The 14,227-nt window shown below is 41.6% G+C and overlaps 1 protein-coding gene across 4 annotated transcripts in view; it reads left to right on the plus strand.

Annotated features, from left to right (window-relative positions):
- The window catches only part of Tnrc6b (trinucleotide repeat containing 6B), a 240,254-nt gene that overhangs the window by 166,933 nt on the left and 59,094 nt on the right, over window positions 1–14,227 (plus strand). For all 4 annotated transcript variants that reach the window (XM_005379308.2, XM_013511418.1, XM_013511420.1 and 1 more), the window contains 2 exons: window positions 3,423–3,444; window positions 12,072–12,413. In XM_005379308.2, coding sequence (XP_005379365.1) covers window positions 3,423–3,444; window positions 12,072–12,413 — 364 coding nt within the window. The remainder of the gene's footprint in view (window positions 1–3,422; window positions 3,445–12,071; window positions 12,414–14,227) is intronic.

Below are 14,227 nucleotides of genomic sequence, written 5' to 3' on the forward strand. Positions count from 1 at the left end.
CTGACCTTGTGGTCATCACGTGGGTGTTAAAATGGGGCAGACCCTGTGAGAGCAGCAGTAAACAATATTGAGAAAGGCAGCATTATCAACTCTCATTTGCACAAGAGTGTGAGTGAATTGGGATTATTTATTCAGAGGATGTGCAAGGGGCAGCCCTCTCTATGTGCTTACATCTGCATTGAAAACTGATTAAGAAGTCATGGCAGAGACAAATTTCTGTAAAATTTTGATGTAGTTATTTATTACCAATGGAGGTGCCATCATTTTTGTTCAGAATTGTTCTAGATCAGATGACACAGAATCGACGGTGACACAGGCTGACACATGGCCTTTGGTAGCATTTTATTATACTGAGCTGTTGCATGATTTCAGAATTAAATTCCAGGTTAGCAGTTTTAAGGAGAAAGCACAAAGCTGACCATGTGATAGTCTTAGTGGTTTCCAACCTTATTGTAAGGACAACTAGGAGGCATAAAATGTGCTATGGAGCAAAGAACTGTTGAGAAGGGGCCAGAGGTTCTATTAGTCAGTCAATCAGCACACGTCTGTGGAGCTTTTCTGAGTGCTTCCAGGTCCTTCAGTCCTTCATGCTGTGTACCCCATTGCTTTATCTTTGTGTCTGTTTTCTGCTTTAGACTCCCTGTAAGTTGCCGGAAGTTTCGTTCATATTTGTGTTGCCAGTAGCTAGGGCGGTGCCTGATGTCCAGTAATCACTCAGAAAATGTTTGTTTAATAAATAAATGAACCATCAAGAATGAATGATCATGGGCTAAGGATGTGCTGGGTGGTAGAGCATTTGCCTAGCCTGTGTAAGTCCTGGGCTTCGGTCCCCTCACCATGGGGGGGAAAAAATGAAGGTGGCAATATGATTTTCTTAAAGCATGGACTTCTGGCTAAAAGTACTTCTACACTGAACTTAAACATGAGCTTTTTCCACTGTGTTCAATGGTTGTGGCTGTTTGCATTTTCCAGACAGCCATCCCTGAGTAAACCATGTTAGATTCCCATTCATGAGAGAGGTGTTAAGAAGGCCTCCGTTCATTCATAATGCTCAGGCCACTGAAGGAGCATTGTATAGTGCTGGCAGAACACACGCTTTGGCTGTCCAGCTTTTTACCATCTGGGGGTTGGCTCATTTAACAGAATCCACATTATAAGACATATTTGACATTATTTAGGTCTATTGCTCACAACTGGGAAAGCTCTGACTTCTGTGTAACTGATCTTCAGAATGGCATTCTAAGAAGTATTTATGGTGCTGTAAAACCTGAATTGACTTAAGGAATTGGTGCATGGATGTAAGTTCTTGGATAAGTGAGGATTATAGAGAAATTGTACAAGGAAATTTTCAGTAGAAGTGAGCTCTGTAGCAGTTACCACTGAGAGAAACATTCATTTTTAAGACACTGTGTTCTAAAAATTCGATACAGTAAAATCAGCTTGTCTAACACAAGAATGTAAGAAGCACTCCAAGAGATCCTAGGAGTAAATTGTTTAGCTCAGATTCATGGTCTGGTAGAGGTATGCTGGGATCCTTTTTGGGATGGGCTCATTAGCTACAGGATGGACCTTTCAAAAATAACTATTTGAATGACCCCCACAGCAGTGACCCAGTGTGATCACCAGCTACAAATAACCAAATCTCTTTTGTCAAAAGATTGCAATATTCATTTTCTAATAATTCATATTATGAGAACCAGATAAACAAATCAAAGTGCTTTAGAAGATTAATAGTTGGGAAAAGTGGGTCAGAATCACCCATGGTCTTGAAAATGTAATGTAACCATGCCTGGAATTCTGGCATATTTCCTATTGGATGTGTTTCTTATGCATGACCTTCTGTGGTTTTGTTTTTATATTACAAGATATGTATAATTAGGTGCCCTTTTTTATTTTACCTCCTTAATAATATCAGAAGCAGTTTTTCATATAACTTCCAAACATCACTTCCATACTGTCCAAAACCTGTTCGTACACTTAGCTGTCCAAGCTTTTATGTCAATCACTTCCATAGATGTCTTAATTACTGTATAAAATACTTTTAAAATCAGATTTTTATTGGTACATTTTAGAAATACATAATCATATTCATCAGAGAATTTGTATTGTATATGATATAACTTTTTTTTTTTCCTATTTCCCTACCCTCCCTTCCACCCATCCTCCCCTCTCCATTTACAAAAGCTTCATTTCCATTTTCTCCTTCTTTTTAAAAAAATTTTTCCCTCCTTTACCCCTCCTCTTGACCTTGTTCCCCTCCCCATTTGAACATTTTCTTCGTATTTCACAATACATACATTTCAGTTTGGTTCTCATTTACACTTTCAGTTTCTGACACCAGAGAAATGATGCAGTATTTACACACTGATTTACTTCACTGATTTAGTCTGAAACTGGAATGTCACATCTAGAGAGTTCAGCCTGGCAAGCGCAAGGTCGTGAGTTCGGTTCCCGGTACCGGAGAAAAACCAAAAAAAAAAAAAAAAGAGTTCACACCATCATGTGAGCTAGAGCCTAGATTATGCTTTTTAAAAAGATAATACATTTTGAGTAGGTTAATTCTGTGTGACATGTTAAATAGTGTGACATGAGCAAACAGAACTATGTGACCCTGTCTGATTATTTCACTTGCATATGGTCTCAGGCCACATCCATTTACCTAGAAATGTCTTGAGTTTATCCTTTATGGCAGAGTAGTACTCCACTGTTCTATAAAATACTTTCAGCAAAGCAGTATTTGTTCAAAATACACATATACTATACTTTATGCTATTTTATATAAACTTTGATAATAACATCAGACATGTATTGAGCATCGACATAGGATATCTTATTTAATGCTGAGAGATACTATTATTATTTCCATTCAACAGATAGGTAGAAAACTGAGATCACACAGCCAGGAAGTGGCTGGAAAACAAGCCAGGAAGACTTGGTTTTGAACCTTGCTTTTCTGTCTCCATCTCTGAGGCTTCTCATGATGGGTCCCTGAGGGGTTTTTTTGTTTTGGTTTGGTCTGGGTTTGTTTGTTTGGTCGTTTGTTTGTTTGGTCTTTTTGAGACAGGGTTTTGCTGTGCAGTTCGGGCAGGCCTTTAGCTCACAAGTTCAGTCTCAAACTTGCAGTGATCCTCCTGCCTCAGCCTCCTGAGTGCTAGGATTATAGGGGTGTGCCACCATACCCGGTGAGTCCCTGAGGTTTTGATTTTTAAGATTTGAGATTAAAAGTTAGTTGAGTCCACATTCAGGGGTGTTATCTTTTGGTCTCTGTGGCCACATCCATTTGATTTTCTGTAGTCACACCAATCAAAATGGCAAACAGCATTTCTTACAGCTTGAATTACTTGATTTATCAAAATTAATCTTACAATGTAGTACTGAATTAAAAAGCAAATCTCATTTACTTATGTCCGTTTGTTTTGCAGGTCACGGAACAAAAAACCAAAGGTAAGGTTTTTTCTCCCTCCTAAGAACCTCTTTTGTTTAGATTTCACACTGTTGCTGACTCAGCCTCCAATCTACTCAAAAGAGTAGGTGTAGGGTAATTAAGGTGGGTTGTTTGCAGTCACTGAAAAGCAGTAATGATAAATGAAAAGTACTTGTGTTAGTGTTTTTAGTTGGCCTTAAATTTGTTAAGAGGCAGAAAGTAAATACTTTGTTTTAAAAGTATATGAGTCATGATTTTGAACTGAAGCTTTTCAAGAGTTTTTGTAGAACAATTATAAAACATCAGCTTCTCATTTTAGATGGGAATGGCAGTGTGTTAACCATCTGGATTCAGGGACTGTATAGGTCTGAAACTGAAATGTCACATTAGAGAGTTCACACCGTCTTGTGAGCTAGAGCTAGATTATGCTTTTTAAAAAGATAATACATTTTGAGTAGGTTAATTCTGTGTGACATGTTAAATAGTGTGACATGAGCAAACAGAAGTATGTGACCCTCAGGTTATTTTCAACCTAAGGGTGTATGTCTTTTCAGTTCTTTCTCTATGAACTTTTATTAATATGGTACATGTTTATGAAATATAATAATTTGTCATGGGAATTTGATATATATGTGTGTGTATGTGTATATATATATATATATATAAAATCGTATTTTGATCGTTTCCTGTCCCCTCTCCTATTACTTTTGATTACATAGTTTTACCTGTTGTTGGTCACACTTTTGATCCGTTCCCCTTCAGAATGGGGAACTCAGCTGTTCTTTGAGATAGCTCCTGTTGCAGACAAATACATACACACACACACACACACACACACACACACACACACACCAGCATATGTGGATGTAAATTAGGCATGTATTAAAATAAGAGCCTAGACCTTCACAGTCCCAAGCTATGGTCCCTAAAAAATGTATTTTGAAAAGCTTCACAGGTGACCCTGGAACAGAAAGGCCACTGCCCTGGGTGTGACTGATAAACTTGAGGGAGAGTAAGGGTGATGGGGGAGGTCCAGGCCTGATGAGAGGCCTTCTAGTGATTGGTTTCTTCCTTGCTTTGTTTTGTTGAACTGCCGGGCCAAAGAATGCCACAATGTGATGGAAGGGCTAATACAAGATAGTGCTAGTTTCTTAGGGAACTTAGATAAACATTCTCAGACAAGTAGACATTAATGTATTTTTAATCAAAAGACATTTCAAAGCTGGCCATGGTGGCACACACTTGTCATCCCAGTATTCTGGGTGTCTGAGGCAGGAGGATCACAAGTTCAAGTCCTACCTGGGCAATTTAGCAACTGTCCCAGAAAATAAAAGGGGCTGGGATGTAGCTCACTAGTACTGGGTTTCATCCTCAGTAACACATACATAAAAAAAAAAAGACATTTCAAACTGGGTCTGATACTACATACCTCTAATCCCAGCTACTGGAGAGGCTGAAGCAGGATTGCCAGTTGAAACCCAGCCTGGGACACTCAGCAAGACCATATCTCAAAATAAAAAGAGCTAATAATGTAACTCTGTGTGAAGACTCTAGGTTCAATCTCCAGCACCACCAAAATAACAAAAGTTTAAAGAAGTGGGCTAGGGATCTAGCACAGAGGCACAGATGCCTACTTGGCAAGCACAAGGTCCTGAGTTCAATTCCCAGTACCCGCCCCCCAAAAAAGTTTAAAGAATGTAGCTTAGAATTTTATAGTAACTTAGAAAGTAAACAGAGAAACCACTGTTAGTTATAATTATCTTAATTAGTTAGAGAAAATAGTGTTTTCCCCTTGTTCATTCAGTAGTTCCAAGCCCAAAGTAGGCTTTCTTTTTGAATTGCATTTGTAAAGTACATGATTGAAATATAGACTCTACTTTTACCGTGGTAACAGGGCTATTTGTATTGGTACAGAGTTGGTATTACAGGACTTACTTTGATGATTTAAGGAGACAGTGGCTGGGAAAATTGATATTTTCCTGGATAGCTCAGGTTCTGTGGTTGCTGAAACATGGTGGTCGAGTTCCTACACCTGGCCAAAAATCTACCGCTCATGAGACCAAGTTGTAGTTGTACTGAAGAGTCAAGTTGCTCTGTAGGATAGGTGGTATTTCTGTTGGAAATCTATTAGGCATTCTTTCTTAAGTGGGCGGGTTTAATTTTTTGGTTTTTGGTGATAGATCTGTTCTAAAACACATTCCTCTTTCTTCTGCCAAAGTCTTAAATATAGCTCAGTGGCACAGTGCCTGCCTGGCAAATGCAAGGTCCTGAGTTCAATTGCCAGTACCAAATAAATAAATAAATAAATCAAACTTCCCTTCTACTCACTACCAAATTTCCTTTCCATTTAGGGTCTTTTTCATGCCTGCCGTAGATGGAATACAGCTTCACAGTCCCCAAGTTCTTGTCTCCCACCCCATCAATCATAAAGTCAAATAATCATAAAGTGGGCTGAGAGCCTGTTTCAGGTCTCCTAAAGAATGTAATTGTTAGAACCAGGGAGGAAACCAGAAGTAACAATAAAAATTGTCCCTGAAATTTGTTAGACTGTAAGAAGGAGGAGGCCTTGGCCTTTCTGGGTTTTCTCTTTTTTGTTTTGCCACTTCGTCTGTGTTGTTCCTTTCCTTCCTCAGCAAACATTTTTCTGGGTCCTATTTCTCTACCCAGAGTGGTATCTTCTTCGAGTGTTCTCCCCTTAACTCTGAACCTACCCCTCTTTCCCCAACAGACCCTGTAAGAAAAAGAAGACTGTGCTAGTGCCCAAGTCTTGGGTTGTACAGAGGCTGAAGAAAGCTTTTTCCATATTTCAGAGAGAAAAATAGTTTGATCATCTATTCTTCCTTCATCTTCCATCATTGAAAAAGAGTAGTGGTGAGAATTCTGGGGCAAATAGGACAGGGATTTCAGGTGGAGGTTCTGTGATGGCATGTACTGGAGCTGGGCCTGTTATCCATGTAGCAGAGAATTGAAAACGCTTTAGGCAAAAACTCAGATCCTCCTGTTCCATATTAGAATCAAGAGTTTTAAAGAATTGATGTAATAAATTAGATTTAACAAGTTGAAATTTAACAGGGATAAAGAATAAGATTAGAGTTAAAAGAGTTGAAATGCATAGACCATGTATTTGGTCATACATAGCAGGTTAGCCTTACCAAAAGATACTGGTTAGGGGGATGGTTGGCTTAATAGGAGTCATCAGTATGAAGTGACCAGTTCATAAAAATGAATATGTCTTTAAGCCTGCTTCACTGAATGAAGCAGTGTCCAGGGTAGAAATTACAGTTCCTGTAATGGACACCACACTATGGAAGGGAAGAGAGAGCAACCTCATAGACCACATGAAGTTTGGGCCAGGGTGGTCTTGAAATTTGTCACCCCAGGGAAGGTAAAGCATCCAGGCTTCCTACCTTGGGAGCCTAAGGTATTGTTCTTAAAATTTTTCAAGGCTCTGGTGTCTGACATTTTACATTTTCATAGTAAATATCTGTCATAAATTTTGTTCAGCAAGACTTATTCTGACCCACAGTGGCAACGGTGAGTCAAAGCGATGGGGCAAAGTTTCCAGCTCAATGTAAGTTAAAATTGTTAGCTGTTGTGGTTCAGATTAGTAAGTCATAACATTGTCCTATTGTCCCAGTGGCAGCCACCTGAAGGATAGCACTTCCCATCAGCACACCAGGCATTGTGAACCAGTGCAGTCCATTGGCTGCGGTTCTGTCTTCTGAGCTTACTTCAGAGGCATGTTGCGGTCAGTATGTGGTGGTGGCTGGGATTACCTTGAGTTTGCTCAGTTTACTAATACCGGAAGGGTTAATTGCAGTTAGTTGCAGCTCCTCCCTGTAGAAATGTCTGCATGTTCTGGTCTGGGTGGGCAACACTTGCTCAGAAACAGCTGGCTGCGTCTGAGAGTGAATGAACGTAAGGTGCCCTAAGCCAAGTGCTCAGACAGGTGAGCACAAACCTAGTCCAGAGGGGAAGTGACAAGGACTTGACCCAGTTAAGAGTCGTTCCAGGAGAGGGGCTCCCGTGCATGTGGGGGCTAACCTGAGCACCAGCTGAGGCAGGACTTCATGCATTATGCTAAGGATTTGGAGCTGCGAAGCAAATTTCAGCAGAAGGGTTAAAGAGATCTGCATTGGAGATGGTGAATCACACAACTGCTAGTTAAAGCTTCAGCATAAGCAAGTTTATGCTAAAGTAAGATAACTGTGGGAAGGTTGCAGGCCCACCTTCATATTGTTTATTATTTTGTTATGCATAACCACCCTGGGTTTTGTTGTTGTTGTTGTTGTTGTTTTGGTTTTTATCTTTTTGAGAGAAAGCCTTGATACGTTGTCCAAGACAGCCTCAAATTCACTGTCTTCCTGCCTCAGCCTCCTGAGTAATTGGAATACTGGTACCTGTCACCATGCATAGCTAGATTTTTTTTTTTTTTTAAAGACACAGGTCATAGCCAATTTCTGCCTTCATTTTGCAAATATGATCAAGAAAAGAGTCAAAAGCAGGGACTGCCAATATGGCCCAAATCTGATTACCCGCCTGGTTTTTGTACTGCTTGTGAGCTAAGAATATTCTTTTATGTTTCAGTTTTTGGGAAAAAAGAACAATAGCTCATGACAGGTGAAAATGGTAGTAAAGTTCATGTTTCACTGTCATAATAAATAAAATTTTATTGGAACACAGCCACACTGTTTGTGTACACATTGTCCATGGATGCTTTCACCCTATAAGTGCAGGGTTGAGTTATTGCAACAAAGATCTTAAGGCCAGTAAAGCCTAAATATTTACTATCTGGCCCTTTACAGAAAACTTGCTGAGCCCTGATCCAGAGTATGAGAAGCCCACAAAGGAAGAGAGAGGAAGAGCTGAAGAGTAGCCGGAGCGGGTCTCACACAGAGAGGGAGGGACTGACCAGTACTGGCAGAAGCTGCAGACAAGTTGAAGAAGCAAAGGTCCAGCGAGTGCCCCTTAGCCTGGCAGTGAAGACCACTAGCGACTTAATAAAAGGGGAATGTAGAGGGCAGATGCCAGGGTTCCTTGGAGAGGAGGAGTGTGTGGATGGTAAAGAGAGACAGCACATAGAGATCATAGAGCGTTGTTCAGCACCGCCAGTCACTCATTATTGGTCAATGGGCTTAAGTTGTTAAATTCATCAGCCTGAAATAGTATCTGCCCTGGACTTGGTTTGTATTTTAACTGTACTTTAAGAAACATCTCCAGGTGATTTTTTGTTACTATTGTTCCATCAGTAGAGTTAAAGGAAATAGTAATTTTGTGTTGGTCCTGTGCAGTTGTTGGGTTCATTATGCATGTCTACTAAAAAAAAATTGAGAAGTTTGCCTTTTTCAGAAATTTCTTAAAGAATACTTTTATCTGAAAGATTCTCACTGGTGTTTGTCAGGAAAGGGGCAGTTAGAAGTTCAGACTGTAAGGTGGAATAGGGTAAGATAAAGAGCACGAGAAAGGGGGAGGTGTCAGTCATTAGTGTATACAGCGTAATGGGTTTTAAAAGTAAGTTGAGTAGAAGCTGGAAAATAGGACACCCAGTATTTTCCTCCAACATTTGTATTTCCCTGTGAAACCAAGACCACATTTAAAGCTGCAGACTTTTCCTCTGGAAAATAAGAGACTGTGACCTCATTTTGAGCAGCTCATCTTTAGAAATTCACCTGCAAATTGTTAAGATGTGGAAAAGCAAAGGCCTGCAAAGTAACACTTGCGCACATAATGATAATTTCTCTCTTCTGTTGCCATCTTGACATTCTGGAGCCTTTCGAGGTATACTGTGCACACTGAGTTGGTTTGTTTTTTTTTTAACACTTATTCTGATGTCTTAATTTTAGACTTAGGGAATCAGGTTGGATCAGTGCTAACAGCTGCATTGCTCTTCAATAAATGTCAAGAATTTTGATTGACTTTTAAATGTTTAAAGTTCTTGAGAGCCAGGGATATAGCTCAGTGGCACAGTGCCTGGCAAGTGTGAGGTCCTGAGTTTAATTCCTGGTATCTACACACACCAAAAAAAACTCTTGAATTAACTGATAAATGTAGTGAAAGAAATCAGAATGAGAATCCAGGATCCATTCAGGTCCTGAAACACATTAGCCTATGGCTCACATGGTCCTGTAGGGTGTTCTGACTGTGTCCTAGAATTTTTTAAATCATTCATCTCCCAGACAGCACTGTACTACAAGGAAATGGTTGATATCAACCCCCACCCCTTTTTTCCTTTCTTTTTTTTTTTTTTTTTTTGGTTTTTCTCCGGTACTGGGAACCGAACTCACGACCTTGCGCTTGCCAGGCAGGCGCTTTTGCCGCTGAGCTAAATCCCCAGCCCCTCTTTTTTCTTTTCATTAAACCCAGGGCAGGGCCTACTGAGCTCAAACCTGCAGTCCTCCTGACTCTACCTCCTAGAATGCTGGGGTTTCAAGTGTGCACCACCATACCCAGTGCATGCTTCCATTTTTAAGGATTTCATTACTTTTAATCCATTCTGTGTGTCGTATGATGGTGGGAAAGTGCCTCGAGGAGCTTGTGCAAGGAATCCTATACAGTATACGATGCCCATAGATTCGTGTGGTTGAAACAGTGCCATGGATAATTGTAAATTTAGTCAAACTGATGTTTGGCCCTTAGCAGTTTAAACCTGCCTGCCTGCCTGCCTGCCTGCCTACATGCCTTCCTTCCTTCCTTTCTTTTTTCCTTTTAGAAAAATGAGTTAAAGCATATAGCGAGCCTAGTTAATGTAAAGTGAAGATTCGAGCCCTTTTATAGAAGGGCAAGTTCATAGAAACATTACTCCTTCCATCCTAAAAATAAATTGGGAAGAATCCACCCAGCTGTTGCCAGCTTCTTACGTATTCTCATAATAAGAAAAAAGGGCATTGGCAGTGCCATGTGGAATCTTCCAGAAACAGATCAGAAAGTAATCTTAAATAAGTTTCATTCATTTACATGTTATTTGTCCATCAGCTGCTGTAGGTCCTACGGAGGCTAGTATATTAATATTAGACTGTAGCCGACTTACTTTCTTAAACCCCATGTTTGTTCTGCTCATCAGATTACAATTCCCCTGACCTCCCACCCCTTCCAGACTGAGAAGCAAGTACCCTTAGCCTTGCGGTTGGCTAAGGGTAAACAAAGAGGTTGCCTGGATCTTGCCTCATGTATCTATTCTTTTCTCCTGTCACTCAGTATTTGCTAGTGGTCTGTGGTAGAATAGATTGGGCCCCTGATTTCTGTTGATGTATCTTTCTCCTCATAAAGGAGCTGGTTAAATGGCAACATGCTGGCCAAGCATCATTTCAGCAGTCAACGCAGTCCTGCTGCTATAGCTGGCCTCAGCATTACTCTGGGTGGCAGGGATTTAGGCCTCAGATTATTTTGTAATACTGCCAGCCTCTGTTTTGTCCTTTCTTTTTTTTTTCCGAGACAGGGTCTCACTGTGCAGTTCAGGCTGGCTCAACAATCATCCTGCCTCAGCCTCCCAAGTGCTGGGATTACAGGCATGTGCCACCACACCCTGCTTTTTTTTTTTTTTTTCTTTTTTTTTGATACAAGGTCTGTATCAAAATGCAGTTCAGGCTGGCCTGGAGCTTATTTTGTAGCCCAGGCTGGTCTTTCACTCACAGTGATCCTCTGGCCTCAGCCTCCTGAGTGCTGGGATTATAGGCATGCACCACCACGCCCAGCCAGTTTCTGTTTACTGGCAGATTTTCTGGGAAAGGATGGTGGTCTTTTTTGAGGATGAAAGAGGAGGTGCAGATTGATAGGGAACCACAATGGGCTGGAGGGCAGCTAAAGGGCCCCACAGAGTGCGGCTCTGTGGTTGCCCTTCATGTTCCCATGCTGCCTCTAGGGTAAAAGTTGTATTATGTAGAGTAAATAGGAAAATTAGCTACATTTTGAAATTTTTGTATTAATTGGAGTAAAAATTTAGGGGCAAAAACTAAAAGATTTATGTCATTTCTAATACATAGAATGCCGAGCAAGACTTTGAGTTCAGGTAGCTGTAGGACCCAAAGCCAAGTGGAGCTTTGCGGTTCTCCAGGCCTGAGATCCCCATAGGGATCTACTCTATGCCGGGCCCTAAGGAACAGAAGATGAATGATGGTTCCAGCCTTGAGGGAATTGGGGCCAGTTGGAGAGAGGGGCTGTCCCTGGACGCTTTCGCTATAATCTGGTAAATTTAATGGCGGAGAAAGACGGACAGCATGTTGCAGAAGCATAGATGGAGTGTGCTTAGCTCCAGTCTAGGGACTTCAAGTGTGGGTGAAGGGGTGGAGCCCTTGAGCGAAGAGGCCTGAGGCTTTACCAAGACTTTGCCATGGACCTACTGGTAACCCTTGTGGGAATTAATTCTGCTGCTCGTTTAGTGGGGTGAATAATTCCTTCTCCCCTTGATCAGTGGGACATAACTCTATGATCTTGCTGACTTTCTTTTTCTTGCTGTCTTTGAATCTTTGAATCACTCCCTAACCCTGTCCTCAGTCAACTGAAGATGTCCAAAGGAATTTGGAAAGATTGTGTCCCTAGAGAGTAGAGTGAAAGAATTGTCTTATTAGAATTGGTCTCATGTAAACTTTTTAAAAACAATTTCTAGAAAAATGTATTTGATCTCAAAGACTCCCCAACCCCTCTCTTTCAGTGCCCGAAGTGACGAAACCAAGTTTAAGCCAACCAACGGCCGCCAGCCCGATTGGCAGCTCTCCATCGCCACCAGTCAATGGTGGCAACAATGCCAAAAGGGTGGCAGTGCCGAACGGACAACCGCCAAGCGCCGCCCGCTACATGCCTCGGGAGGTGCCACCGCGATTCCGTTGCCAGCAGGACCACAAAGTGTTACTGAAACGTGGACAGCCCCCTCCACCGTCCTGCATGCTCCTTGGGGGCGGGGCGGGGCCTCCTCCCTGCACAGCACCTGGAGCAAACCCAAACAACGCACAAGTGTCAGGAACCCTGCTGCAGAGCGAGAGTGGGACTGCACCAGGTGAGGTACCAGCATCATGGGCTGCATGTGTGGCAGCTCTAAAGGCAGACTCCATTGTAAAGTCCACAGAAGTCATTGATTTTCTAGATTGTTGGGATCACCTAGAAAAGGTAGGAGAGGATCCCAGTATGAAATGTGCACGGATGCCTTTCTGAAGCTGGGCTTTAGGGTCCTGAACTGTACTCCTGGTACAGAGATTCACACTAACTGCTGTCAGGCTTTCCGTTGTCTCAGACAGTAGCACTGCAACTTTGAGTCTCTGTTGTTCCACAAGTGTGTGTTCAGGGAATGACTGAAAGTGGGGCTTATTCTGAATCTTCAGATGCTCTCTTTAAGCTTCCAAAATGCTAGGAGTAGTGAAGGAACCCTTAGATTACAATATAGATTCTTGGGAGGGCACTAAATAATTCACTAGATTTTTTAAAAATCAGTGTTTCTTTTGAGGGTTCTGAATTTTGAGCCCTTTAAACACCGTTGTGTACACATAAGGCCACCAATAAGATGCTTCACTTCAGCTCTGAATTTGAATGAAGAATTGCCTAGAAAACTCTGTCACTACCTTGTATAGTATAAGGACAGAAGAAAACTTAGTGGTGACACAGGGTGCATGCAGAGATAGCCCTCCTGTGAGGCTTCTTTGTGGGAGTTGGCAGACCACACTCAGAGTGGACGGGGAAAGGCCTCATACCCTTGCCTGCCTGGCCTCTGGAGATCGCTTGCAAAAGGAAGCATGTGAAGGGACAGCCCTGTTGCATTTGTGCAGCCATGTGTAGCCAGACCTAGACAGAGATATGCGTCCACTGTGAGATGAGCTCTTATTTACATAGTTAAAACCAAAGAGCCCTTTAAATCTCAAGAGTTTGGGATTCTGTGTGTCTTCATCTTTACATAGCTCTACAGAATACGTTTTTCACCTTCATATTGATTTAAAGCTTTCTAGTTAAAGCAGCTAAAATACATTTAGAAGAAATTATCTCATTAAAAATATCATCCCCCCTCCCCATACCACCATATAGGGTAAATGCCCCCAAAATATATCTGAGCTAGACTGGTTTTTCAGATTAAGCTCCTGGGGTACAGTTTCTGTCTGATTCCTGCTCATGTGCCCCAGAGTCCAACTCAGTGGGCAGTCATCACTCAGCAGATGCTTACTGAGCAAAACTGGCCACTGTGTGGAATTGACGCGTTAGCAAGATAGGGCCTCCCAGCAAAGAGGCACTACATGGGGAAGGAAAGATGCGGACAGAATGCTGTCACACTGGGGCTAGGCAGGGAAAGATGATTTTCAGGTGATGAGTTCAAAGCAACTTCATGGAAGAAATGGCACTCGAACTAGACCCAGAAAGATTGAGTAAATTTCACTTTGTGAATTGAGGAGGAAAAAAAGTAGGTGCCCGTATGGAATGCTGCCAGGGTAAGAAGACACATCCATATGGAATGACATCTACATAGAATGTTATAGATTAGAAGGGGTTGCTTGGCCCGCAGGTCATAAAGCATGTTGATCAAATGCCAGGCCAAGTAGTTTCACTTTGTTCTTGAGCATTAAGAAATTGTTAAAGGCTCTCATATAGGAGTAACAGAATCAAAACTCTGTTTTAGAGAAATGACTACTGTCAGTTGTAGTAGAGTAGACTGAAGGTAGAAAGCAAGTTTAGGGAACTATTGCATTTGTCTCAGGATACAAGAAGGCCCTCCTCTCACTAAGGATGGAAAGGAGGTAGCTTTGAGACAGTGTATGAAGTTAGACTTAGCAAATATAACAACAGACAAATGGTAGAGAAGAGATGACTCAGACAGTTTTAGTATAGTCA

The sequence above is a fragment of the Chinchilla lanigera genome, unplaced genomic scaffold (genome assembly GCF_000276665.1).
Source record: "Chinchilla lanigera isolate Chin_1 unplaced genomic scaffold, ChiLan1.0 scaffold00012, whole genome shotgun sequence".
In the NCBI taxonomy this organism is placed as follows: Eukaryota; Metazoa; Chordata; class Mammalia; order Rodentia; family Chinchillidae; genus Chinchilla; species Chinchilla lanigera.